Raw genomic sequence first — 26,536 nt, forward strand, 5'->3', positions numbered from 1 at the left:
AAAAAAATATATACACAACGGTTGGAGATGCTTTTACGCAACAAAAAAAGATGTTAACTTATGAGTTTGTAAATTATCCAATTTACCTTTCTTTTTAATGAAACATAATATTGAAATTTTAATTAATAAGGATAAAAGGGTAAAAGAAATATTTCCTTTATAATTAAATTATAACTTATTCCAAACATTAAAATGAGATTTAATGTCAAAATTCAATCCAATTTATTTTATTTTCTAAATTCAAATTTTAAAAGAATTTGATTTAAAACAAAGTGTTAAGAGTTAAACTTATTTGAGTTCCCTTTGAAAGAGTGTTTTAATGAGTGAACATTGAATATTTGAATGAAAATACCTCAATCAATGTACCTTTTAAGTCACTAGACGTTTTTAATGTATAAATATTGAATCTTTAAAAGAAAATGGGAGTTTTTAGTTAAACTTATTTGAATTTTCTTTAAATTATTAGATTGTTTTGAATTTGCAATAATATATTTTTTTATTTGACAGAAAAAAATAAAAAATAAAAACTACAAACAAAAAAGAGAAGTAAAATCCATGCTAATAGACTGAATAAGCAACACGGGCTGAGAGCCCAGTTAGCCCAAGAGTGTGCCACTCGGTTACAAGACCTAGAACCCACGACAAACAGAGATCCTTGTGTTTTCCTTTCCTAAAAAGCATGTTACGGAAAAAAACATTAGAAAGTACTGTTTGTGGGTTAGAGACGGTTCACTATAATTTTCATCCAGTTAATATTTTGATTGTATGCAAAAACACAAATTGACATTGGAGCTCTCAACAATGGCTGTTCTGAGAGTTTTGGTATTGGCTCTCGTGGTGTCGACGTTAGGGTGGTTGGTGGAATCGAGCAGCGACAACAACAAAGTGTACTCGCCTTGCGCGGACGCCAGTATACAGCGATCCGATGGGTTTACCTTCGGGATCGCCTTCGCGACTAGGACTTCCTTCTTCTACAACACTTCGGTCCAACTCTCTCCCTGCGATAAGAGGCTCTCTCTCTCTTCCTCCAACTCTCAGATCGCTCTCTTTCGCCCTAAAGTCGACGAGATCTCTCTCCTCACCATCAACACCTCTACCTTTTCTCCGGTACCAACTCTACCATTCCTTCTCCACATATATGTATATGCTTATGTATCTAGGGTTTAGACCCTATGGTTTAATCTTGATCTTGTTCACCTGTACGGACAGAGAATTGAACTTATATTTGTTAGATTTGGATCTAGGGTTTTGACACTAGGCTCTGTTTGGTGGTTAATAAGAAAACAAGGAAAATATACAAAAGAGAGTGAAATTCCGAATTTTATGTGATTTCGGTACAGAATATTTAGAAAGTTGCATCAACCGAGACAAATAGTTATGTTGATTCTAAGGGTCTTGATTGTAGGGTTTTTTTTGCACAATCTCTTAATCGTCGTTACAATCTGCCTGTTAGTGAAGTGTTTTTTTTTTTTTTCCTTGAAAGAAAGTTTTTTAATTCTTGATGTGTTTTCCATGTAACTTGTGTTTCTTTAATTCTTTCTTTTTCTTTTTTCTTTTTTCTTTTTTTTTTTAATCTTTTTGGAGAATTGTTTTTATATTTGATTCTTTGCTTTAGTTTTGGCTTTTTCAGAAATCTGCCAAGTTTGGTGTGTTCAGTTGACGAGGGGTTTTTTTCGCTTATGAATTTTGATGGATTTTGTACCAGCGAGTTTTGCATGGTTGTAATGTTAAGGGAGATTATTGGTGATCATTTGCTTAATAGGGAGGTGATATGTGGCTGGTGCTTTGGGATTGAGAAATGTGGTATTTAGGAAAGAGTTGTAGCAAAGTTAAGTACAGTCTTCCAAAGATTATGTGGGATACTGATTTTGGCTATGGAGTCTCGTTCGTGTCTTTAGAAGGGCTCAAGGTCCTATTTTAGGGATACTATTTTTTCCTCATATTATTGTTGGTGATGGATCTCGACTTTCTTATTAAGAGGATCTTAAGATGTGAGCATGTTTTAAGGACTTGTTCTTTTATATTGTTAAGATTCGTGAACTATATGCGCATTTATATTGAACCTTGTGGTTCATCCTAATTCTTTGCTCTTCATGGAATTTTAAAGAGCTTTAAATAGAGTAGCTTGCTTCTGTCCTTTATCTTTTCAATCACGTGTATGTTTTATATCCACTTCGAAGAGGTTTAGATTCCTTTCCTAAAGTCGGAGGCTTCTCAGTTCATCCTACTAGATTGATTTGGAAGACTATGATCCCCAAAGTTAAATCTCCAGTTTAGATGACCTGAAATAGTGTTACAAAGCTCTTAGCTTGGGTGGTGTGTTCTTTGAACTCATGAGCCCAGTCCAAATAACCCAATGCTTGGTCTTGCTCAATTCAATTGTAATTCTAAACATCTAAAATTTTAAAATTAAACTTATGTCTTGGGGTGTTTTACTTGAGATCTTTTTCCAACTTGTAAGCCCACATGCCTTCTAAATATTTGATTGTTAGGGCCATCCAATCAATATGTATAAAGTTCCTCAAATTCCTTTGGATGGTGTTGGCTTTGGAATCTTCTAAACGAGGTTTATATGCGAGTGTGTGTGTGACTTGTTGAGCTTTCCCATCCAAGTTGAGCTAACGATTGTAGGGCAATTATATGGTATAATGGCGAGAAGTGTTCTTAAGGAAAGAACATATCATGCAACATGGTGAGATTGAAGAGGGTCCAACTTATGGGAATAGTAATGTGGCCTAATAGGAATACAAATGCGTACGAGATAAATGAGAAAGGACACGGCATGGTCTTCCATTGTGATCTCATATGTTGGATACCCTGGAGTAATGGGGGCACCTGTCCAGCTCCATGGAGCCCTTAGCAAGATTCTCATCCTATTCCAATAGTTTCCTATTCTTAGAGAACTGACAAACATGCCCCAGTAGCCACGAGCAAAAGTGTGTCAGCTGGCCTCCTGCAATAAGAGTGGACAAGGGCAGTGTATTCTTCTGCCGATGCTTGGATTTTTGGGACCCCTGTTTATGACCTGGTACTAGGGTGCAAGCAAAATGGAAGTGGCTTCCATATTCGGCATCTTTAAAAGTTGTTCAAACTCGTTAACTTAGATTCACAGGTCACCTTAGGGACCCAAAGTCAGATGTTACCATGCTGTTTAAGCCACATGGCTATATAGTAGGTTTCTAAATCATCCAATACATGTAAGAAGTATGTTTCACAAAAGAAAAAACATTGACAGATCCATATATTCTGCAAAATTTTAGGGTCACCATATGAAAACCTTTTAATAGGGTCACCGTATTAGAACCTTTTAAAAGGGTCACCGTATCAAACCCTTTTAATACATCTGGAGTATGTTGATCTCCTTAAGCACATTGTATTAATCCAAATGAACCGCCCTCACCCCCCACCAAAAAATAAAAAATAAAAAAAAAGAAAAAAAAAAAGAAAAGAAAGAAAGAAAGAAGAAGAAAAAGGGAGTAGCATGTGGTTTTCAAGCAAACTTATGGATTATCAATCCCTGAAAAAAGGTTGAATACAAATATATGCACACACACAAAAACAAGTTTAGCTGGAACACGTAGTTTGATTAGCTCATGTTTTTATAGTTTCATTTGTCTACTCTGGTTGAGAAAAAAATTAGAGCCTCTAGGTCATTCTTATCTTATGTTGAAACCTTTCTAAATTGTATATGGCAATTTGAGTTTGCATTTTGCATGCAATTTAGATTTTAGTTACGGACGAATGAGAAAGAATGGGTTTTCCTGGTGCAACACCATGAGTTTTGGAGTGGGTTTTTATATTCTGTGTACAAGACTCAGGATTCCCCGAGTAGTTTGGAAAAAGGCTTGGTTGTGGTTTATTGTTTACCAGTCTCAGGATTCTTCATACTATTTTTTAGTGTGTTAAGTGCAAGCCTTTAATTTATTCAAGCATGAGCTGCTCAAACTAGTTACAGAAGAAAAGGTATGAGATGCCTGCAGCTTTTGATTTTTAAGTAATGCGACGCCCATAGTGTGGTTGCCTGTTTAGCCATTATCTAATGAATATTTAATGTAATATTTTGGCAAGTGATTGATTATGACTGTTTTTTTTATTGGAATGTATGCTATTCTACTTTTCCTTTGGGGATTTTTGTTGAATTTTTTCTTATGGATGAATATGATGCCACATAAACTATTTCTGGCATCACCTGTGACTTGTTCTCTTGTTGGTTCGCAGGATTCTAGTGGTGGATATATGGTGGCATTTGCTGGTCGAAAATATGCTGCAAGGTCCACCCCTGCTTTCGTTGCAAATAGTACATATACCGTAACCAGCTTCACACTTGTAAGGAACAAAACGATGTATATTTTTATAATGCTTTTAACCTGCAATTAACCAACGTGAATATCTAGTGAGACCAATGTGATTGTCAATGCAGGTTCTTGAATTTAAGAAGGGCAGGCTTCAAAACCTATATTGGAAGAGGGATGGCTGTGCTAAATGCTCAGACAACACAAATTTTGTCTGCCTCAATAACCAGGATTGTGCAATCAAAACAAACAATTGTAAGAACCATGGGGGTTCTGTAGATTGTAGCCTCGGGATACAGCTGGCATTCTCTGGCACAGATAAGCATTATTCAGTTTTCAACTCATGGTATGAAGTGAAAAACCTCCGTCAGTATTCCCTCTATGGCCTCTATTCAAATCTCAAGGATTCCCTCACTGGCCAGTATAACAAGATCTTTTAAGTGGTTTGTGTATCAACTTGTGGTTGGGTTGTAATTTTTCTGTTATTTCTCTATCTATAGTACTTGTCCTTCCTCTTTTCTTGTTGCAAAGTTTCTTCGAAGTTGTGTAAATTTCTCCACTTCAGGTCTCTTTCTATTTTATTTTATTTTTTTACCCAAACAAAAGGACTCTTTCTAATTTATGAATGGATGATATCATTGTATGGGAAGTTTTATTTGTTGTCTATTATTTTTTATTTTTTTATTATTTGACGAATTGATTGATGAACTCGATTTGTCACTGTTTGACAGGCCGGACTACATGTCAATACTATATATAAGAGAGGTTTGCCTTGATCATTGATTTCAGTGAAAGGAGAGATTTTCCTTAGTTACTGATTTCAGTAAAAGGAGAGATTTGTCTTAATCATTTATTTCAGTGAAAGGCTGATTCCTTAGTTACTGATTTCAGTAAAAGGAGAGATTTGTCTTAATCATTTATTTCAGTGAAAGGCTGAACGTATGAGGTTTAATCATGGGAGGATTAAGATTCTGTTGACATCGGGTCAGGGAAACTGTTAAACCCTAGTGTGACAAGATAGGTTTCCTTTTCTTCATTGTCACTTGTTTTCCTTCCCAAATGTACAGCTACTAGATTAGCTTGAAGATGATCTAGTTTGAAGATTTTTCGAGCATATTTAATTGAATCTGTATTTTGAGTGTTGAAACTTTTTATTTATTTATTTATTTGTTAATTTTTATTTTTAAAAATTAGGAAGCAAGAGGAGACTGGATGGCCTAAGCCTTTTTTGAGTTGGGTGTTAGGGTTGGATTTCAGCTGGCCTTCGGCCTGGCCTTGTACTAAATTAGTGAGTTTAATGGGTGCTGCTGACCTTGGCCTAGGCCGTGGCCAAGCACAGCAGATGTGTACTTGTGGCTGAAATGTGTTGCAGGGTGGTTTTTTATTGGCATTGCATCTGAATTATGAATTCTTTATCATTGGATCTGATGAAATTTTAAGATGCATAGAATTAGCGGTTTCAGATCTCTAATGCATCAGTTGGTATGCTAAAGGGTCATCAATGGAGCCATATTACATTGTGCTTTGCCTATATTTTTCATTTTGTTGGCGGGCAGAATTACTACCTTCATATAGGCATGAACTTTTCTTAATCTATAAATTACATACTTTGCTTATTTCTAATCCTTAATATGTTACACTTGACTTCAAGTTCATGCCAGGGTCATTGAGTCATCGGTTTTAACTCAAATTGGCTGGTCATTTTCCTTTGTACTCTGTTGATACTATTACCGTCCAATCAGGTATGGATTACAGTACGCATTCTTATGTTACATAGACTTGGGTACGGGTGTTAGACACAGGTATGTATTTTTGTATCGAACGTGTCAAATCTCTAAATAGAAAGACACACGGACACGGTTAAATATTTATTTTATTTTATTTTCTAGAGTAAAGTAATGTTATTATCTAATATAATGTTCAATATAGGCATTTAACTCATTTTAAAATAATAATATAATGTAATTGAATGATGATTATATATGTTTTGTAAATACATGTACAACCAAAAGTGTCGCACACATATTCCATATCTATGTCCGAGGAATATGTATCTTACACGAGTACTTCATTACTTTCAAATAGTTCATGTAACAGAGGTGCATTCATTTTTGTGGTGGCTTCATTTCATGATCACTGGTACCAGCCAATTTTATTTGTCTGTGTGTTCTATCAGCAAGAAATGGCACCGGCTGAGCTAAATATCTAGTTACGTGTAAGGTGACCTAAATATCTAGACATGGCACTAGCTGAGCTAAATATATTATTAATTAGAAATTAGCACTGAACGTGATCGACCCTTGGTTACTCATCTAGGCTTGGTTTGGATAATTAGATAATAATATTAGTGATGTAGGAAAATAAAAGAAAAGAGAGAATAATATTAATCATTTATTGTGTTTGGAAAATTAAAAGATAAAAGACAAGAAAGGATAATGTTTGCAAGGACAATGTGAGTGGGAAGGACTATTTTATGGGCAGCAAGGACAAAAAGGATTTCACTTGAAAACATGGGCTTCTACCCCATCCTTTCAAATCCTTCCACTTTAAGAGGAGCACTATTCAAAGAGTTAGGTTATCCCTCCTAATTCTCTCTTTCCCTTCCTTTCAAATCCTTCCACTTTAAGAGGAGCAAAATCACTGTTCAAATAGTTAGGTTATCCCTCCTAATTCTCTCTTTTCCTTCCTCATTATTAAAACGAAAAAAAAATACGATATCCCTTTTCTTTTTGATTTTTTTCCTCTAATTCCCTTCCCTCCTAATTCTCTCTTTTCCTTCCTCAACGAACAAAAGATACGATATCCCTTTCCTTTCTTTTTTCCTCCAATTCCCTTCCCTCCTTTCTTTTTCCTCCAATTCCCTCAAGTCCTTAACAGTCGGGAAATGCACCATAATCTGTGTTGGCTCAACTTTGATAGAGAAAGCAAGCCAAGATTGCAATTTACTAGTGTTTTGATAGTGCTCTTAACAATGTAAGTTGTCATGGACTTGTCTGACGTACCATCATAATCATATGAATTGACATTGTCAACAACGTTATTTTTTGACTTGAAAATAATAAGGAAATCTCCCACTTGCTTGTTGGTTCCACCATCAACCCAACTAAAAAATGCGAGAATCTGATGTTATTTTAGTGTTAGGGAAGATTCTAATGGAAAATTATTAACTTTAAATTAACCATCGTATTGTATAACAGCAAAGCACTACTTAAGAAAGAAAGAGATTAAAAAATGCTAACCCACTTTCTACTTAGTGGTAATCCCGATTGATCCACCCTATAATACTTTATAGAGTTTTATCTTTTTGGAAAGTAACATAAAGCGCTCTTGATATTTTCTAATTAACAGGTAACATTAATACTCTACTAACGTAACATAGAACTAATCAAGAACATCTTATGAATTTCATAGAAAACGAGTGAAAGAAGAGAATCTATGTGGCTGGCCACATTCGATTGAGATGATGAACGCAAAACACATTTTGAAACTGGATGATATATATATCTTTTATTTGCGATATTTTAATTAAAGTTGAGGTGGTAAAACAGCAAGGTTACTGATCAGCATGAACGTGTATGTTGATAAGTTCTGCTGATGAAGAATGTGCTAAGCGCACACGTAAACAAAAGAGAAAAAGCATATATGTAATCAAGCTGATTGCTGATGCTAGCTAGTAATTAGCTTGGGAGATCTCCACCTCTCTCTCTCTCTCTCTCTCTCTATCTCTCATAAAGGTTTCAATATATCCATATGAGTCCAATAGTGTTGTTTTCTAGCTCTAAAGATGCAGAAAAGTTGGTTCTATCTGATGTGGATTGCAAATCTAACAGGAAGATAGAAACAGACACCTTTTTTCTCAAAATCCACTTGTACGCTTATGGGTGAATTCCACTTGGAATGATCTCACGCGTGCCGATGAACATTCCCCTGTCCGAGCAGCGACACGTGGCGCTAGTCATTACCCACAGTAGTGGAGGAAACTTTTAAGATATTCAGCATGAACAGCCACCAAAAGAGAGCATAAAGAGGTTGTGAAATAAAAAAAGGGGAAAAAGAAACTCAAAGTGTTGTGTTGAGGACCACATGATGAGTTTGCTTATACAAGAAAAGAGCAGCTTGGACTCCCACTGCTAACCACTGTTACAACTACATTGCTAACACTTTGCATATATATATATATATATATACAAGGACCAACTGGTCGGTTAGGACTTTGGGACCAGTTTTGGGAAACTTATAGGATAAGATAAAGACTAATTTGCTATTGGTTAACACTCAAGTGCCAATTTTAGGTCAGTTGCCTTACCATGTTCTTAGGACAAATCTAGTGTTGGATTAGTCTAGAATGAATAGATATTGATATATATATATATATATATATATATATATATATATATGTATCTGTGTGCGTGGGGGTTGGGGAGAGAATCCTAAAGCAGACCAGGTGCTATGGAAAAACAGTGGCATATTAGATACACAGCCTTACAGTTTGGCAGGGATAAAAAGTGCTCTTGCCATTCTCAATGGCAGGGACATTAATACATTATGTAAATCTTTTTAATTTATATGTATAACCAGATCAAATTCAATATTGAAAACTATGGGACGTTTCCTATATATTTTGCTTAAATTTCCAGATGATTTCACATTGTTAGGCTCTTAAATATTTCCTTCCTTTACTAGTTTTTAGAAGGAATGACAGGCAAATAAATTACTAGTTTGAACTTTCTCAATATAGCATCAAGACTGTAACCTACTGGTAGTAGTCGTACTTTCTCCGTTTTTAAAGACGAGCTAGGGTGAGTTCGAAGCGTTAGGGTGTGAATTTCTTGCCTAAGTTAAAGTAAAAATTCTGGATTTTATACTTATTTGGAGTGTGAAAAAATTAGTCTAATGCATACTTTTAAGAGCATATAAAAGAGGACAACAATAATCATGGTAGTTTTCTCCAAACAGAAAAGCTTTGAAGTGACAATCTTATTTTGTACAATATGAATTATTATTAACCTCAAAGCTTGAGTTGAGAGGTTGTTGTATAGAGAGAATTAGACGCATCTCTTCTCCATTGTCATGGGACTAGAATATACTCTCAAACAAACAGAAAAGCTTTATTGTCTAAGACACATGTATGTGTTCTAAGTTGAAACCTATATGCCAATGTTGGACCTAGCCAATGGCTGCATATGAAAATTGAATCTTGTCCCCACTCTTTTTAATCATGGAGTTTCCAAACCATTTAGAAAAGGCCAAAAGTAAGAATTAAAGCAACACTATGTAAAGGCTTGATGTGGGTTGAGTCATTCATACACACACAAGCTTTCTCCTACCTCTAATAATTGATCAATCAGTGTGTAATATCATTGGGGCTTTAGATTAATCACTATTGATTTCGATTTTAAAGAAATAACTGAAATTAGGCCAATAATAGGAAATCTGCATAAATCCAACTAATTTTATGTGATGAAGCTGATATTATAATGACATTAGTCTTCACTCATATAAATTAGTACTCACATGAAATATTATTTTTATTGCAATATATTGTAACTTTTGGACAAATTTACCCTTTTATTTTGGATGGAAGACTAAGTAATATTGTATTATCATTTTGAGTATAGTACAATGACACCTCTTAAGGTTTGTTATAAAGACAATTATATATGAGTTGGTCAATTATAAAAAAAATGACACTTCCTCAAGTTTGATAGAATTAACAAAGACTACCTGACAATGGTAAATTGACTTTATTACTCTCAGACACATTAAATTATTAATTTAAGCAATACAACCCCTTTTGATTGACTAAAATACTCTTGAATCAAATAGTTTTAAATGAGTTATCGGGTACAACCCATCTGTGAAGGGTAAAGTAGACTTTTTCTCTCTCCTCAATCATTTAATTGTTTTGATTCTTCACAATTCAAACTAATTAAATAATGAAAGGTAAAGTAAAATTTTCACATGTTTTTAGGATTTGTTTGGCTTTCAAATCTTACAAAGAAATGTCATTATTTAAAAATATGACAACTTATACATGACTATTTTTATGTCAAACCTCACCAAAGTGTCATTGTACTTTACTCTATCATTTTGTTTTTTTTCCCTTTTGGCACTGTAATATCATGAAAACCAAGGATCTCAGAAATTGTCAAAATGAATATTGGAGCATAGCGATATTTCTTATTGCTTTGTTCTCCAATGCGGTGGCATCAAGATGACAACAACTTAAAAAGTTGGTGAAACAAATCCTTAGGCTTATCGAACAAATGAATAATGGTCGTATGTGTAATTTGTCATATTTTGGCTGGCATAAATAATCTTTTGGGACATCACTTTATAGATGTACATTTGTAGTGACTAGGCTATTTTGTCCGTTGCAAATCCAAAATAAATAAATAAATAAAACTTTGAAATAAGAGTACAATTGCATTGGATATCTAGTCAAACAACCTGAGAACTGACAACAGGGACTACTAGAAAATTTTTGAAATCGGACATGTGTAGTCAATCTTAGACTAGACAGTAATCCTTAAGTTAACTTCTGTATATTTTAAGGAAGATTTATTTCAACGAAAATTTGGAGAAAAGTTAATTGTGTCTAAATAATGACAAGATATAATCAGCTTTTTAAATTATTTTTTAAATTATGATATTATTAAAATAAAATATTTTTATTTATGTGATATGATACAATTAATTGATAACAAATATAATAAAATATTAAAAGTGTAAGAAAGTATTTCTTTAAAATTTAAATTCTTATATGAGTGATATGATATAATTAATTGATAACAAGTATAGTGAAATATTAAAAGTGTAGAAAAGTATTTTTTTTAAATTTAAATTCTTATATGAGTAATATAATTTTTATTCAAGAAATTTACTCCAAAAAATTACGTAAAATATGTCCATATTTATCTAGTGTCACATTAATAGCAGCATTGCACTATGTCATTGCCTATGTGGCAGCGACATGACATTACATTACATTAAATTGATTTAGACTATCTTTAAAGTTCAATCAATAATTTATTTATTTTTTTCATTTCCTTACGAACTACCAATATCAGTGCCACGTGGTTGCTAAGGATTGTCAATGTGGCAATGATGTGAATATTGACATGATGATATGATGCCACATGGCTGCTGACATGGTACCACCAAACTGGTTACGAGCAAGTCAGTGTGATCACAAGACAATTAAGCTATTCCCTTCTCAACAAATAAAACTTTTTAAGAAATTCAGCATTTGGAGTTAAATTCCATCTGTGTTTCAACTACAAAAGGTTAATTGAAAAAGTGTGTGTCGACATCTTCAGATAAGTTAATTTAAGTAATTATTAAAATAAAAATAAAAAAACTGTTCTTCTAGTTGTAATCTAATATTTTGGAGCCAAACACCTTGACATTGAACCTAGACGTCCACTGCAGATACAAAATTCCAGTAGCTATATGATGAGATCATTCTTTAGAGGCAATTAATTAAAGGGTACGGCTTAGCTACTCATCGGTAAGTAAAGTAAAGGTATTCACTCTTATGTGACTCAATAACAAAATAACACATAACCTTTAATAATAAAATAATCCACACATTTCTCTGCTTTCTCAAATTAACCATTGAATAAATGTATATAATGTTTTTAAGTGTGATTTATTTTATTATTAAAGGTGATGTGTTATTTTGTTATTGGACTACATAAGGTAAATAGTTTATATATATGTGTGTGCACGCGCATGTACCCATGGTAAATGGATGTTCTAAAAAGTTCTAACACCATCATTATTGATAATAAATAAAAATAAGATCATATGAATATATATAAATACACATATATATAGGCACAGACCCAACATTATATTTTTATTTTATATCTTAATTTTTAAAAAATTTATGAAAATGTCATCACTAAAATTATAATTTGTCCCCTTTGAATTTTATTTTATTTTTGCATTTTATACTTTAAATTTTTTAGAATTTATGAAAATCTCCCCACTAAAATTACAATTCCATTGATTTTTTTTTTTTTTTTTTTGTACTTTATATTTTTGAAAATTTGTGAAAAAATCTAATTGAAATTATAAAAATGAACCCACTATATAAGTTTGTCCCCTCAAATTAAAAGTCCACCCCCACCTCACAAAATTTTCTAATGAGGGCATATATATCATCCCATCCAGGATAATATTGGATTATTTTACAACTGTGACCCATCAATGTTGGTAAGTGATTTGGGCGTTTGGTAAATTGAATATTATGTTGTAGTAACCATGAACAAATTTAGTAATTAGTATTTTATTTATTTCTTTCGATGGAACGGTATTTCTAGCTAAAATTACAAATATATGTAGTAATAACAATATTCCATTTGTAATAGTTCCCCAAAAGGGTCATTTAAAAAATAAATAAATAAATGATTTTCATTTCCTTTTCTTTTTTTCTTCACTCTTTGGGCCAAATCTAATGTGAATTTACATGTGTGGGGTTAGTTTGAATTTTCTTTTGTAACCGAATTTCAAAAGGCAGGATTCTTCATTTTCTTCTCTCAGTTTTTTTTTTTTTATAAATAATTTACAATTAAATATTCAATGAATTTCCATTAAAAAAACAAATGGTAACTAATTTACCGGGGAAAAAGAGCTTTGTGTCAAAAACAGTGTTGCTATCAATTGATTTCAGAGAACTTTCGTCCCGTCTTCATTTGCAAAGAATTATGTTTTTGTTTATTTTTTTTGCGTTGAAGATTATTCAACATTGACTATTTTGTTTTGACATAACTAGACACTTCAAATTTATGTAACGTAATATAAGAATTCACCATCAAGAATTGCAGTGTGTGTGTATATATATATATATACAGAGAGAGAGAGATAAATAAGAATTCTAAAGATGCATTCAAATTAGGGGCGCAAATCATTTGCTGTGCGATTCCCATACTGTTTTTTTACAGTGAGAGGTAAGTGGCATTGATTTGACCACGTTTTACTCCACTTAATAGATATTAAGACTGTGTTTGGCAATTGCATTACTATTTATAAATAATATTTCACCACCATTTATAAATAACATCACAGAAATCTAAAAGTAATATCACATAATCTAAAAAGTAACATCACCACCATTTATAAGTATCTTCACCCTCGATGTTACTTTTTAGACTATGTGATATTATTTTTAGACTTTTATAATGTTACTTATAAATGGTGGTGAAATATAAAAATATATATACATCTAATATGTAACACCCAATTCAGCAAATTCAAGTTTTGGCCTAAATTTTAGACACCCAATTGAAAAAATCGATCTAATTGTGCAATTTTAACACTGGACATTATTTTGAGCACTCAACTAAGAAAATTCAAATAAAATTAAGAAATCAACCAGGGTTAGAATAATTTTTAGTATTTCTACAAATAAATTAATCAAATTAAGCATATATTCAACAAATTGTGAAATTACTTGTAATGCTTGCATTTTCAAAAAATCAAATTTTTTTTAGAGGCATTAACTATAATAATTCAATAAAGGAGTACTATTAATGACAATATACAATTCCTAGATTCTGAAATTTATAAATGGTGGTGATGTTACTTTTTAGACTATTTTTACATTTCACCACCATTTATAAGTAACATTACAGAAGTCTAAAAGTAATATCACATAGTCTAAAAAGTAACATCACCACGTTTTGAGAGTGAAGATACTTATAAATGGTGGTGATGTTACTTTTTAAATTATATAATATTACTTTTAGATTTATGTGATATTACTTATAAATAGTGATGAAATGTTACTTATAAATAATGGTGCAATTGCCAAATACAGTTTTAATATTTATTAAGTGGAGTAAAATATGACCAAACCAAACCACTTACAGCTCACTATAAGAAACAGTATGAAAATCGCACACAAGATGATTTGCGTACTCAAATTAAAAAGTCAAATGAATAACATTGTTGCATGACTGTTAAGGTTAATTATATGGCTTTACATTGACCATTTTCTAATTTTTCATGACATCTTTGTCAAGGGATGAACATATAACCACATAGAAAATAGCAGAAGGTTGGGACCAAGTCCTTTACAACTGTACACTAGACAAGACAGAGAACAGCGATGGACCACACTATATTAAAACCCAAAGTCCTATGCAAATCCATATACTTAGTTTTAACCCACTTGTAATAGTATAAGAAGAAAAAGTGTGTGTAAAATTACCAAAAATAGTAGACAATCAGAAGACTGGGTTTTGTTTGGCCATTTCACGCCCAATCTTTTGTATAATTGAAATAGAAATAGAATGTTTAGATGAGTGCTCCATGATCCATCCATGGTAGGAATAGAATAACAAGTTAGAGAGAGAAAGAAAGTAGAGAGAGAGTGTGTGTAGTACTAAATATTTTTGGCAGATAAAACAAAGCTTGCATGAAAGCTATATCTCATTGGTCACTGCCGTGTAGTTCCATTACACCTGTACGCAGACCTCGCATTCTCTCTCCTTTTTCACTCTCTCTCTCTCTCTCTCTCTCTCTCTCTCTCCTCTCTGCTTCAAATTCTACCGACATGGCTCCTATCTAATGGGCTCTCTCTCCTTAAGTGCAGCACCGGATTTTACTATTGGGTATGTGATTACTCTCCTTTCTTCTCTTTGGTTTGGTGATCTTATCGGAATTTTCTGTTCTTGATCTTCTCTCTCTGGCTTTTGTTGGCGTAAATATCTCTCTATATTGATAATCTGAGTATCACCTTGTATTTTATCAACTAGGTTTTTTGTGATCTTTATCTTTTCTTTTTATTTTTGTAAAAAGAAATTTGGTTTGTATGATCACTATGTTCATATACTTCGAATTTCCTTTTCCTTTTCATTTAAATATAGTCAGGATTTCCATGTTATTACAGATTTAATGGGGTATTTTGGATTTTGGCATTAGTTTGTTTCAATCTATTAAATTTTTTTTTTTTGGGTTAACTTCTACTTTGATTTTTTGTGGATTGAATGCATTATGGATGAACTGCGTTATTAATTTATTGAAATATTTGGTGAAAGTTACTTCATAGAATTTTTCTTATATTTTATAGGACAACTTTGGTATGATTTTAATTATATAACATAAAAATTGCAGGGACTAGATTGAACAATCGAATATAAGTTAGTTGTAACTTGAAGGGTATCTATGACCATGCACACTGTATATTTCAAAGAACATGAAGGAATTGTCCCAAATCCCTTTGGGCCATTGTCATCGGTCCCGGTGCCTTGGTGGAGTGGACTTGGATCTCCATCGGCTCATGGTGAATCTTATGGCCAATTGAAGTCTTCATCCATGGCTGCAAGTGGAGACCAACTCACTGCCACCAAACAAGCGGAGCGGGGAACAGAGCAAGCGGTGGAAAAGGCAACTCAATTTACTTTTCTTTCTGGTAATTTCTTCACTTATGCATCATTGATGCCACTTTGGTAATGTCTATTCTTGTTGGCTTTTGTATATTCATTTTTTATGACCATAATTGTGGTCGTGCAACTTACATATACATTCAAAAAAGTGCTGGATGAACAAAACTCAATTGGGATGTCAAAGAATTGAATAGTGAAAACTGTTAAAAGTTTCTAAGAATGAATGTGTGGAATGCACTCTTGGCAAGCCTCTTGTTTTTTCGTTTGCATACTCATCATAGTACTGTCATCTGCATGGAGATATACTAGTCATCACTTGCATTTTATTGATATTGTTTGTGATTAGGATATGGGATGCTATTGGGCTATTAATCTTTGACAATGTGAGTTTTCCTAAACATAAATGGTCAAATAGGATAAAAATCGCATGTGCATAGGAAAAGTAGAGAGCACATACAGGAAAGTTTGGTATAGACTTAGTAAGAGACTGAATCCTTTCCCATTTCTCCTTTCTTGTCAATGACTCGGTGATAAATAAACTGATTAAAGGAACTCGAAAATCTTCTTAGGACCAGGTTGCTTATAGCACAAGGGTATGTTTTTCAGTCCATGGATATTTGGATGTGCTTATTGTGGAGATGGAGTTGCAGTGCTTTCATGACATAGCATAGTAGTAATATATGGAACACTTGATATGTGGGAGGCAAGGTAATTCTTATTCTGGGAAAATGAATATACTCGATTAGTTTTTCATTTTCTTTCCTTGAAACTCCTTTGCTACTAGGTTCTGACTCCTTCATGGTCTGCTTCTTGATGCTGAGAATATTGGCGTAACTCATAATGCATGATGGATAATAAATGGAGAATACTAAAAGGCTATCTTTTGTATGCTTGCAAACAAGATAGATTTATGTTGTGTTAACTAGTAGTAGTCAATTTTGGAATGTTAATTCTTGACGCACAAACAGTAAGAGTGAAGTATAATATACGAAATACCCAACCTAAGGATATCAGTGTGAACAAGGTTTCCAATAGCAAAATCACTGCAGTGGAAAGAAAATGTACGAGTCAAGTGCAACCACAATTCTATTCTGGCTTGGTGACATGTCAATCCGCAAGGACAAATAATTGTGTCGTGTTTCTATCCTGGGTCTTAGTGTCAGTTCTGTAAAGTGATCCTCAATTAGGGAGTATAGTTTTATTTATGATCAAATTATGTTTTGTAATTAATCTAGTTCTCCGGTTCATCCTTAAATCTTACAAAAGGAATCATGATACTGCATTTCGCAGCTTGATGTCGTCTGGTTTTGGCCATCAAAACTCTGGACCTTTTTATGTAAAAAAAATGGCCACTTTCAAGCTTGTGAATACTTCCAATTAAGCTTTGGATGCAAGTAAAATCAATGTGGTATGTACCGAAGAGAAAAGCACCAAAATGATAGCTTTGCTGTGAAATAGGCAAAAATAATAATCATGAAATCCAAGAGTTGGGGAATGACTATGCAACCACGTACATGCGTACTTCTTGAATTTTTTTAAGAGCCTACTTTCTCAGTATACTAACTGTAGGATGACATAAAACAACTCACAAAATGAAAGGAAAACAGGATTCTTCTGTGTTATTAATTGTGCTGTAAGGAATAAACTCAAAGACATACTCTATTTGTCGTTAGCCAAAAAAATTGCAGCCATGTGCAGATGATACTTTCTGAGAGGTCTGTTGCCAAGATTCTCGTTATATTGTCAGTGAAAACATTCTGTGGAAACTAGTTGGTGTTTTCCCTTTGCACAAACAAACCACAAAGTTCATGAACTGTTTTTCAAGGACATGGATTAACTGTCGCTACACCTTCTGCATCTTTACCCTTCTGCATCTTTACCACAAAGTGCTTTGTCGTGCTAGGTCACTGACGTATCCATTTTTGTCTTTATTTAACCCCAAGGAAGGATTGGATCGAACAACTTTCCTGTTGAAACCCTTTGTGTCTATTAATTTCTTGCTTCGTGGAATCTCCACAGCCAATTTTCCAGAGGCCTCTCAAATTAGTACCAATGAGGAAGGAAACAAATGGAAGATTTAACACATAATGATGGTAAAAAAAAACACTTTTTTCAATTTAAAGGCTTATCACGCTTGCAAAGACGCTACAACTCTATGCATGTTCCTAGGCAATATATACAGGTACTTTCTTGGTTGAAGGTCTTGTTGCATTGGTTTCGTAGCCAAATCTAAATCATCTAGGCAGTGAATTATTCTTTGGAAATAATCAACTCCTCAATTGTAAAACATGTGTGAGAGCTTTTCAAGTTGTACGGAATTATATATGCTAGTCTGCTCTCTGTTCTTGTTTGTCTCTTGGTACTTTGGGGAAATAGAAAAAACAAAAGAAATATGTTTTTTTCTTGGTAGCCTTACTGTCACGACCTACCCCAACCCGTGTAGATATTGTCCGCTTTACACACTCTCCTCTCGGTGCTCACAGTTTTGCTCAAAACGTGTCTACACATATAAGTCTCAACAACTATTTCCCCCTAGGCGATGTGGGATGTCACAAGCACCCCCTCTTGGGACCCAGCGTCCTCGCCTGCCTCCTATCCCTCATGGGCTTGTGCCCCCCCATTTCCGATTGAGGATTGGCTCTGATACCATTTGTGCCCCAACCTGTGTAGATGTTGTCCGCTTTGCACACTATCCTCTCCGTGCTCATGGTTTTGCTCAAAATGCGTCTACACAGTTAGGTAGTGTCCACACAATGTGGGATGTCACACTTACACTCATATTTCATTGCCCTTACCAGAGGGCGATTGAAATTCTGTGAAAGGGTACTACATTTTCTACTTAAGATTTTTATTTTTTAATTTTCTCAAGGATTCTGTTCATTTGGTGATAGGAAGTGTGGAGGCTGATATTTTATATGTTTGTTTCTATGAATACCTTACTTATAAAAAATAAATAAACAAATAAAGAAGAAAGATATTTATTTTGTTATGTAGCCCTAATCTATATGAGTATAGTGTGGGGCAGATGTTGCTTATTGAACTCTCTGTAATTCTTTTGCTCTTCATCATAGTGATATCTCGACGACTCCGTGGACGTAGGTCTAGTTGTGTGTGAACCACGTAAATATGTGTTCTTGTTTGCGTTTTTGTTTTCTTTCCTGTTATATTTCGTATCTCACAGATCCTGAGTTCAGGTTGCTTTTTTCGCAACGCTGTATCGGTTTAGATAGAGCGGAAAGGAAAATAAGATTCATGTGCCAATTCCAAGTAGTTGAGAAAAGGACTTTATCAGTTTATTGAGTTGAGTTTAACTTTCTCAAAGACTTTATTCTTAAACATAATCACAATGGTGGAATTCTTTTTTGCGCTTGCATGGTTTTGTTGACTGTTTCAGTTTTGATCATGTAGGCAAGCATTGAAAGTAAGTTTAAGAGCCACAATGGAAATTATTCCTATACTAGGCATTTCATTTGGACTCTCGTTGACCTTCCCAGTAGTTTCTCATTCAGGTGATAGCAAAAGTTCATTGAACAGGCAAAAACCTCTGCAACTCCAGGCAGCCATCTCTGTGCAATCATCTCCACCAGAATATCGAGGTCATTTCGAGCTAGGATTTAGTCAACCTGTGGTAATTTTTTCTGACAATTAACTTATTTGCATGTATCAATATACCTTGGTTTCTAGTTACCAAATGCTTATTGTTTTATGTTTCTCTGAATTGTTGTAGATCTGTGCAACATATCCTTATGGGGATCAATGCTATGGAGTATTCTCGACTTTTGGGCCTATGGTTTGTCTTCCTTCTAATTACATAGCTCACTGATCACTGGAAACTACTTTTTGCATTTATACGATTTTTGTTAAGTAAAATGCTTCTCTTAGATGAATCGACATAGTGTTTGGAAACTAGTTTTTGCATTTATATGATCTTTGTTAAGTAAAATGCTTCTCTTAGATGAATCTACACACTGTTGAACTTCCATGATTGGAGCAATTCATGAGAGATTGATGGGAATGGATTATGGATTTGATGTAGACTGATTGCAGTGGATCATGGGATTTTGTAGTACATAGTGGGTGTTGTAATCTATCCATGTCTATTTAAGGAAACAATTTAATAGTTGACAGATATTTAAAACTATGGTCTTTTGGTTTCCATGTAATTGTTGTGGATTAGACTGATGTGGTTTTGAATCTACAGCAGTAAATTTGTAAGTTACTGTAGTCAAGGACCTCTGGGTGTTAGAAATTTAAAGCATGTTACCTTTATGTTGCATTGGCATAAACATGGATCAATTGTTTGGGGGCTAGGATAAAGGCTTAAAAGTATAAGGAGATCCTGAATGATTAGCAAGGATAAGGTGTAAAGGTCAAAAGAGGTTTGGATTATGGGTTAGAGTTACTAAACAAAATAAAGAAAAAGAAGGCTGGTTTTTGGTTCACAATCAGTATGGTTGTACAACAATTAGAGAGAAGAAGAAAGAAGAAATAGGTAAATTTCAAAAGCAAATTTAATCGACATAGCAACCAAATAGAAATCAGAATATATTGTTGAAACATAAAATTGCAAAAGAGAAAGAAAAGGAAGTACTAGAAAACTGAATCTTTAAAGGAAATAAACCTTCTCAGATGAAATTAAGGAGACTTGCTAAACTTTCAAAATAGTTGGAATCACAGAGGAGCCTTACCTGAACTATTTGTTTGTCCAACTCCCAGCCCCAGGCATGGAGAGATATGTGTCCGTGTTCTAGTTTCTTACACTAATTTAAGGGGGAAAATCCTAAATGAATCACATATTCCTCTTTTAATTAGAATTTTCTTCTTTAGAGTTTTCTTGTGAGTAATTAATTATTCAATTTCCATTCCTTGTCCAATAAGGATCTAAGATTTCTATAAAGGTAGTTTTAGGGATAGGAATTTGAGTATGCCGAGGTAGATAGTGGTCCTCCATTCTTATGCTAGGCACTTTGGTAAGTGAGGATTCATGGAGTGATTTAATGTGTCTGTAGAGCATGTTTCAAGAGAGTTTGAATTTAGTTTTTCTTCTTCTTCTTCTTTCTTATATTTATTTATTTATTTATTATTATTTTTTTTTTTAAGTTTTGGATACTTATTTGTTGAGTTCTTGAATACTTTTGAGTCTCCTTTTCCACATTTTTTTTTGTTGTCTATACAACTCCAAATTTTATTTATTCTTTGTATTGCACAAGAATTATTTTCACAACTTGAATTTGATTGCCCCCAACAAGTGGTACCGAAATCGAATGTTTGGCCTTTGCTATTATATCAAATAATTGGATTTTTGCAGTGGCGGTGAAAGATTTGTATACTTTTGGAAAAAATTGGCAGAGAAAAAAGCCCTAGCTATTGGGAAAAATACATTTTTTTTCTTTTATTGTACTTTTTTTTTTTTCTTTTTTTTATTGCAAGGTTTTGTAGGAAAGTTGACAACTTAATGGGTCTGCAGAATTTAAACCAAGATGGAGTTTAGATTTTTTCTCAAATTCCGTGGTGGAGAATTTAATTCTTAATTTTTTATTTATTGTCTAACAATGAGTTATGTTGAAGTTGGAGAGAGAGAATTCATGTGGCACTGGCCGACACTATTCATATGGAACTAAGGCAAGGATGGTGATGGTGATGATGATGAATGAATTTTGTCGAAGACTGTATAAAAAGGAGTTTTCATGATATGAATTTAGGTTTGTCCAAGGTAGAGAATGGTCTGCCCTTTGTCCCTTGTGGGGAGCATGTTTTGGTGAATGATAATTCATGGGGTAGTTTTATAACATCTTTGCGGCATGTTTTGTGTAGAGAAAGGAAGAAACTCTAAGCTTCTCTTGATAGAGCCTCCGGTTATCATAATTAAGAGAGTTAAGTTTGGGGTTCTCTTCATACTCTCTTTGATTTTTTATTTATTTGTGGATTTTTGCAGAAGATCCAAGTACTTGTAGTCTCCTTTTTTTAGTAAAGCTGTTTGATCTTCATCATCCTAGACATTAGACATAGCCCTATTGGTAGGTGAACCTTGTTAGGTCCCTTGTGCTCTGAGGTTTTTTTTTTTTTTCTTTTGGGATGTTCTTTCGTATATCATTTTGACTTCCAATACAACTCACTCTATACCATTTTGACTTCCAATACAACTCTCTCTCTCACTCTCTCTCACACACACATACAAATATGCTTTTGCAGTTGGAAGCCACCAACAAATAGTATGCTATAAACATAAACGTTAGTAACCAATATAAATTTACATTCAAGTAAAGGACTGGGCTATGGTTAGTTAAGAACTAGAGATGTGAAATGGTACTTTCTAATAAGAACAAGAATATCGGGAAGAGGATATTGGATAACGTATTTCATTGTATGTTTGATAAACCATGTCTAAAATAAGTGGCCTTGTAAGTTTGATGCTTCTGACATAACTTTTCCATTTTACTTGGCCTTTATTTTTCACTCTGTCGCTGGTGATAAAAGAATCAACTACATATGTAGACACATTTACTGATTTACATGCTTCTTTTTTACAATGATATAGGGCCGCATTATGTTGACCACTGATGATGGACCGATATATGTCAACGCTAAGCAGTATCATGGAATAATCAGGCGCCGACAGTCCCGTGCAAAGGCAGAATTGGATAATAAAGTGCTAAAATCTCGTAAGGTACAATTCCTTTATTCAGTATTATCGTTGAGCAATTACCAATGTTCCATTATCTCAAAGAAGGGAAACATATTTATGATCTGATAGATGTGGAAGCTATATATGTGTGGATGCTTGTGCAATGCCTATCACATGTTCATTGAAGATCTGTAATGTAGGGCAAATTTTCCATAATACAGAAAACTTCCTAGTCTGAATTCAACGTGATACAGCTGTCTTAACCAGACTAATTCAATCATTAGTGAGATGCTAATCTTTGATGGTTGAGAATTGGGATGATTGAATTCAGTTGCCCCCAGAAACTTAACAAATTTACATGGAGATTAGGTGTGCTTATCTTAAGCTGTTTTAGAGTCATTTCAAAATTTCAATTTAAGTCTGTTCTCTATATACTAAATTTTTAGTAAGTTAACACTGTTTTATTGTGGACCATACCGAAAGTGATCCCTCGATCGAAGGATTCATGTATTCCATTTTACATCTTTTCTTTAATGATGTTCTCTTTCTTTCTTTCTTTCCTTATTTTTTTGCAAATCCCCTCTTCTCCATGTTTACAATAATTTGGGTTTTGGTTTTGTTCTGCAGCCATACTTGCACTTGTCACGCCATCTCCATGCCATGCGCCGACCTAGGGGCTGTGGTGGCCGCTTTCTGAACACAAAGACATTGAACAGTGGTAAGGATGGAACTGACACAAAAAAGATGGGAGATGGACAACTTTCTCAGTCCACTGGATCTCAGAATTCTGAAGTTCTGCAAACTGATAGAGGAAATATGAACTCACCAAAGGAAGCAAATGGAAGCAGGTCAAATCTTTCTGGTTCAGAGGTGACTAGTATGTACTCAAGGGGAGATTTTGGTCAATTCCGAATCAGTCATCTCCAGCCATCTGTCTACTCTCTGTGTGATATGATGAATGCTGGGCATGGTATTGCTATGGCCAGTAAATGGGTTGCAGCGGCAGATAGCTGCTGCAACCTCAAAGTTTGACAGCAAGGGGAGGGTGGGGCTGGTGTCAAGTTGTTGACACCAAACCCCATCCTTGCTGCAACCAAATGGAGAAGCTCTGTCGCATTTTCTGTTATGGATATTGCGACTGGTTTCGGTTCAAAGGATGGTCCCACCACCATTTGGTTGCTGTCAAAAGGCAAATCATTCTTGGCTCTGCTGCATTAAGGTTGTCTTTGTCATTCCATGCAATCCTGCATTCTTGGGGTGTTTAGAGATGCTTGAGCCTTAATGCAGTTTTAAAAAAAACTGGACAAGCTGATAAATGGGTTTGTTCCCATTTCTTAAATAAGACCATAAAGGTCTGCATCTCGTGTTTGTGATATAGAAAGATGTTGAAAGTATGGTGTTGTTGAAGTTTGGTGTATACAGTCTGGATTTCGAACCTTTGGTGATGTAATGTATCTCTGTTGCTGTCAAAAGGCAAATCATTCTTGGCTCTGCTGCATTAAGGTTGTCTTTGTCATTCCATGCAATCCTGCATTCTTGGGGTGGTTAGAGATGCTTGAGCCTTAATGCAGTTTTAGAAAAAAAAAAGCTGGACAAGCTTATAAATGGGTTTGTTCCCAATACTTAAATAAGACTATAAAGGTCTGCATCTCGTGTTTGTGATATAGAAAAATGATGGAAGTGTGGTGGTGTTGAAGTTTGGTGTGTACAGTCTGGATTTCGAACCTTTGGTGAAGTATTGCATCTTTCGACTTGTTAGTTTTATCATCTCTAATTCTGTGCATTACTGCTATTCATGATTTGCAAATTGATAACACTTTTTACTTGATTGCCAAAAACTTTCTAGTTTCCAATTGCTCCTAAAGAATGTTGGCCATGCCCTAGCCCAGTAGAGGCTTGGCCGCCAATAAACCACCCGATCTTCATGCCCCTGAACCACAGAGCGTAACCTTGATGCAAGAGCTAGATGAAGGTGGGTTAGCCACATGAATTGGAGTAACAGCCATCAAACGTCGCTGCTGATTAATCATTAATGGCAGGTTGTTTAAACTTGATGCAAGAGCTAGGGAGTGAGCCTCCCCTAATGTAGCAGCTAACTCCCTGACAATTACCTGAATCTTCGAATTTCTCTCGGAACACCATAGCTGTTCTGTTGATGGACATGCTTCATCAAAAGCTCCAGAAGATTGACAAAAATCCCAAATATTTGAGTACGCATCCGCTGGAGAGGATCCAAGAACAAATTGTCTGAACTCTTATCAAACCCGAAAGCTCTTATTCCACAACAGATAAGAATGAACATAATCCGGGCAGATGAAATATAGTGTGCCACTTGGGCCTACAAATCACAACTATGATGGAAGACCACATCTCTTGAGGATGTAACATTTTCTTTCATCAGGGTTATTGTGCTCAATCATGTTGTGTTGACACACACAAACTTCATAGAAAAGGTTGCAAGAATAATTACAATAGACTTGGTATAATCAAGTAACTGAAAGTGACATTTTCTGAACAATTTAGGAAATACTACACCACAACGTACGGACGCAAACGCCACTTTGATGCAGACAACAGTAGGAAGAGAGGTTGAAGGAGAAGCGTGGATCATGTGATTCTTCACCTTAAAGCCGGCCAATTAAGGGTTTGTTTGGGATTACTTTTCTATTGTTTAAAAACGTTTTTATTTTAAAAAAATTGCATTTACATGTATTTGGTAGCATTTAGATGTGTTTGGTAACCATTATAAACTTTTAAAATGGTTACCAAATTTAGTTTTAATTTAGTAGAACATTTGAATAAGGACAATACTTGCCTACTCACCAGTGAGTAGGGAGTCTCTACTCACTCAATAGGTGGCAATATAAAATTATGACAAGTGTTTCAAATTTTATAAAATATAACAAAAATAGAACCAAAACGTATTTAATACATTTAAATCGGATTAATTAGATCTTTCTCTCCATATATATCTATACACACACTTGTACATACATAGGTACAAAATTGGCTTTTAAAATAGAGAAAAATTAGGATTCAAGCTTCCTAAAATAATACCTTCAAAAAACAAGATCTTCCTAAAATAATATATTGTTTTTGTTTTTCGGAATCAAAAGATCAAAATTTGGGTTTCACCATAGCTATACAAATATACATACATACATATATATATATATATATATATATATATAAACAAACAAAAATCATATTATTAAAATACCCATTCACCTCCACTTCCAAAGTAATTCTCATTCTCACTGCAACAATTCTAAGTTGGAAAAGAGACGAGTAAGAAATTTTTTTCTTTCTATTCTTCTTTTAGAAAGAAGGGAGTGATGTGAATTTAGTGGAAATTACAAAAGATAATGTTAATCCAATTAAAAATGGGTCAACCCAGTTTTAACTCTATTTTTGTTATATTTATATTTTATAAATTTTTAAAACATTTGTCATAAATTTATTGTGCCACCTACCTAGTAAGTAAAAATTGCCTACTCACGGTGAGTAGGCAAGTATTGTCCTTTGAATAAACCTAAAATTTGAAGCTTAAAAAATTGCAAGTTGACTATTTTTTGTAACTCTTTTTCATTAGACAATTTTATCCATTTTATTTTTTATAACAACAATTACGTCCCTTGCTTAATAAAGTTCACCATATTAAAGGATATTATTGTAAAATTAACAATAAAATGTTTTAAAAAATATTATTACCAAATAAATTAAAAAACAATTTAATTGTGAAAAGTATTTACCGTAATTTTTCTTGACAATTTAATTAATAAAAGCGTTTTCTCTATTCTAAATAACAAAAAATTAAGTTTTGTCTCTACTTATTGAGGCTCATTCAAAAATAAAAAAATGCCAAATTCTAGGTTAAGTTGGAATTGATATTAGTCAAAGCTTAAGCAACAACAGACTCTGAATAGGAGTAGTTGATTAAAGAAGTTTTGAGGGTGTGAAACAAGGTTAGATAGCAAAAGCCTACATTTGGACAATCAACCGGACCATGTAGATTGAAACCAAATCAACCCGCCCCCTAAAACGTACTCCACCAAGTTTCATTGTATTTAAAAAAATGGACCCCCTTCCTTCACACACTTGATTGGATTTTGATTTCACCATTCAAATTTCAATACGCGTGTATAACCAATCATTGTACAACCTAAATACAGTAATAAATTACAAATTACAAATTACAAATTACAAATTACAAATCTTTTCCGCAT

At 33.9% G+C, this 26,536-nt stretch overlaps 2 protein-coding genes across 3 annotated transcripts; both read left to right on the plus strand.

Annotated features, from left to right (window-relative positions):
- Positions 1 to 652: 652 nt before the first annotated feature.
- LOC132293214 (uncharacterized) lies at positions 653 to 4,956 on the plus strand. Its single transcript, XM_059790589.1, has 3 exons — positions 653 to 1,107; positions 4,219 to 4,326; positions 4,421 to 4,956. Exons 1-3 carry the CDS (start codon positions 766 to 768, stop codon positions 4,730 to 4,732), a joined length of 762 nt encoding a protein of 253 aa, XP_059646572.1. The 5' UTR covers positions 653 to 765; the 3' UTR covers positions 4,733 to 4,956.
- A 9,579-nt stretch (positions 4,957 to 14,535) lies between these two features.
- LOC132293216 (nuclear transcription factor Y subunit A-10-like) lies at positions 14,536 to 24,084 on the plus strand. 2 transcript variants are annotated; one of them, XM_059790590.1, is made up of 6 exons: positions 14,536 to 14,911; positions 15,414 to 15,711; positions 19,183 to 19,313; positions 19,413 to 19,475; positions 22,224 to 22,352; positions 22,938 to 24,084. In XM_059790590.1, the coding sequence occupies exons 2-6, from the start codon at positions 15,465 to 15,467 to the stop codon at positions 23,340 to 23,342; spliced, it is 975 nt and encodes a 324-aa protein (XP_059646573.1). In that variant the 5' UTR covers positions 14,536 to 14,911; positions 15,414 to 15,464; the 3' UTR covers positions 23,343 to 24,084. The 2 variants fall into 2 exon arrangements, with proteins under 2 accessions (XP_059646573.1, XP_059646574.1); XM_059790591.1 differs by having other exon boundaries at positions 14,537 to 14,911; positions 19,195 to 19,313.
- Positions 24,085 to 26,536: the final 2,452 nt, after the last annotated feature.

The sequence above is a fragment of the Cornus florida genome, unplaced genomic scaffold, assembly GCF_030987335.1.
Source record: "Cornus florida cultivar Cherokee Brave unplaced genomic scaffold, ASM3098733v1 CherokeeBrave_3.0.0_Hap2_Chr02, whole genome shotgun sequence".
Taxonomy (NCBI): domain Eukaryota; kingdom Viridiplantae; phylum Streptophyta; class Magnoliopsida; order Cornales; family Cornaceae; genus Cornus; species Cornus florida.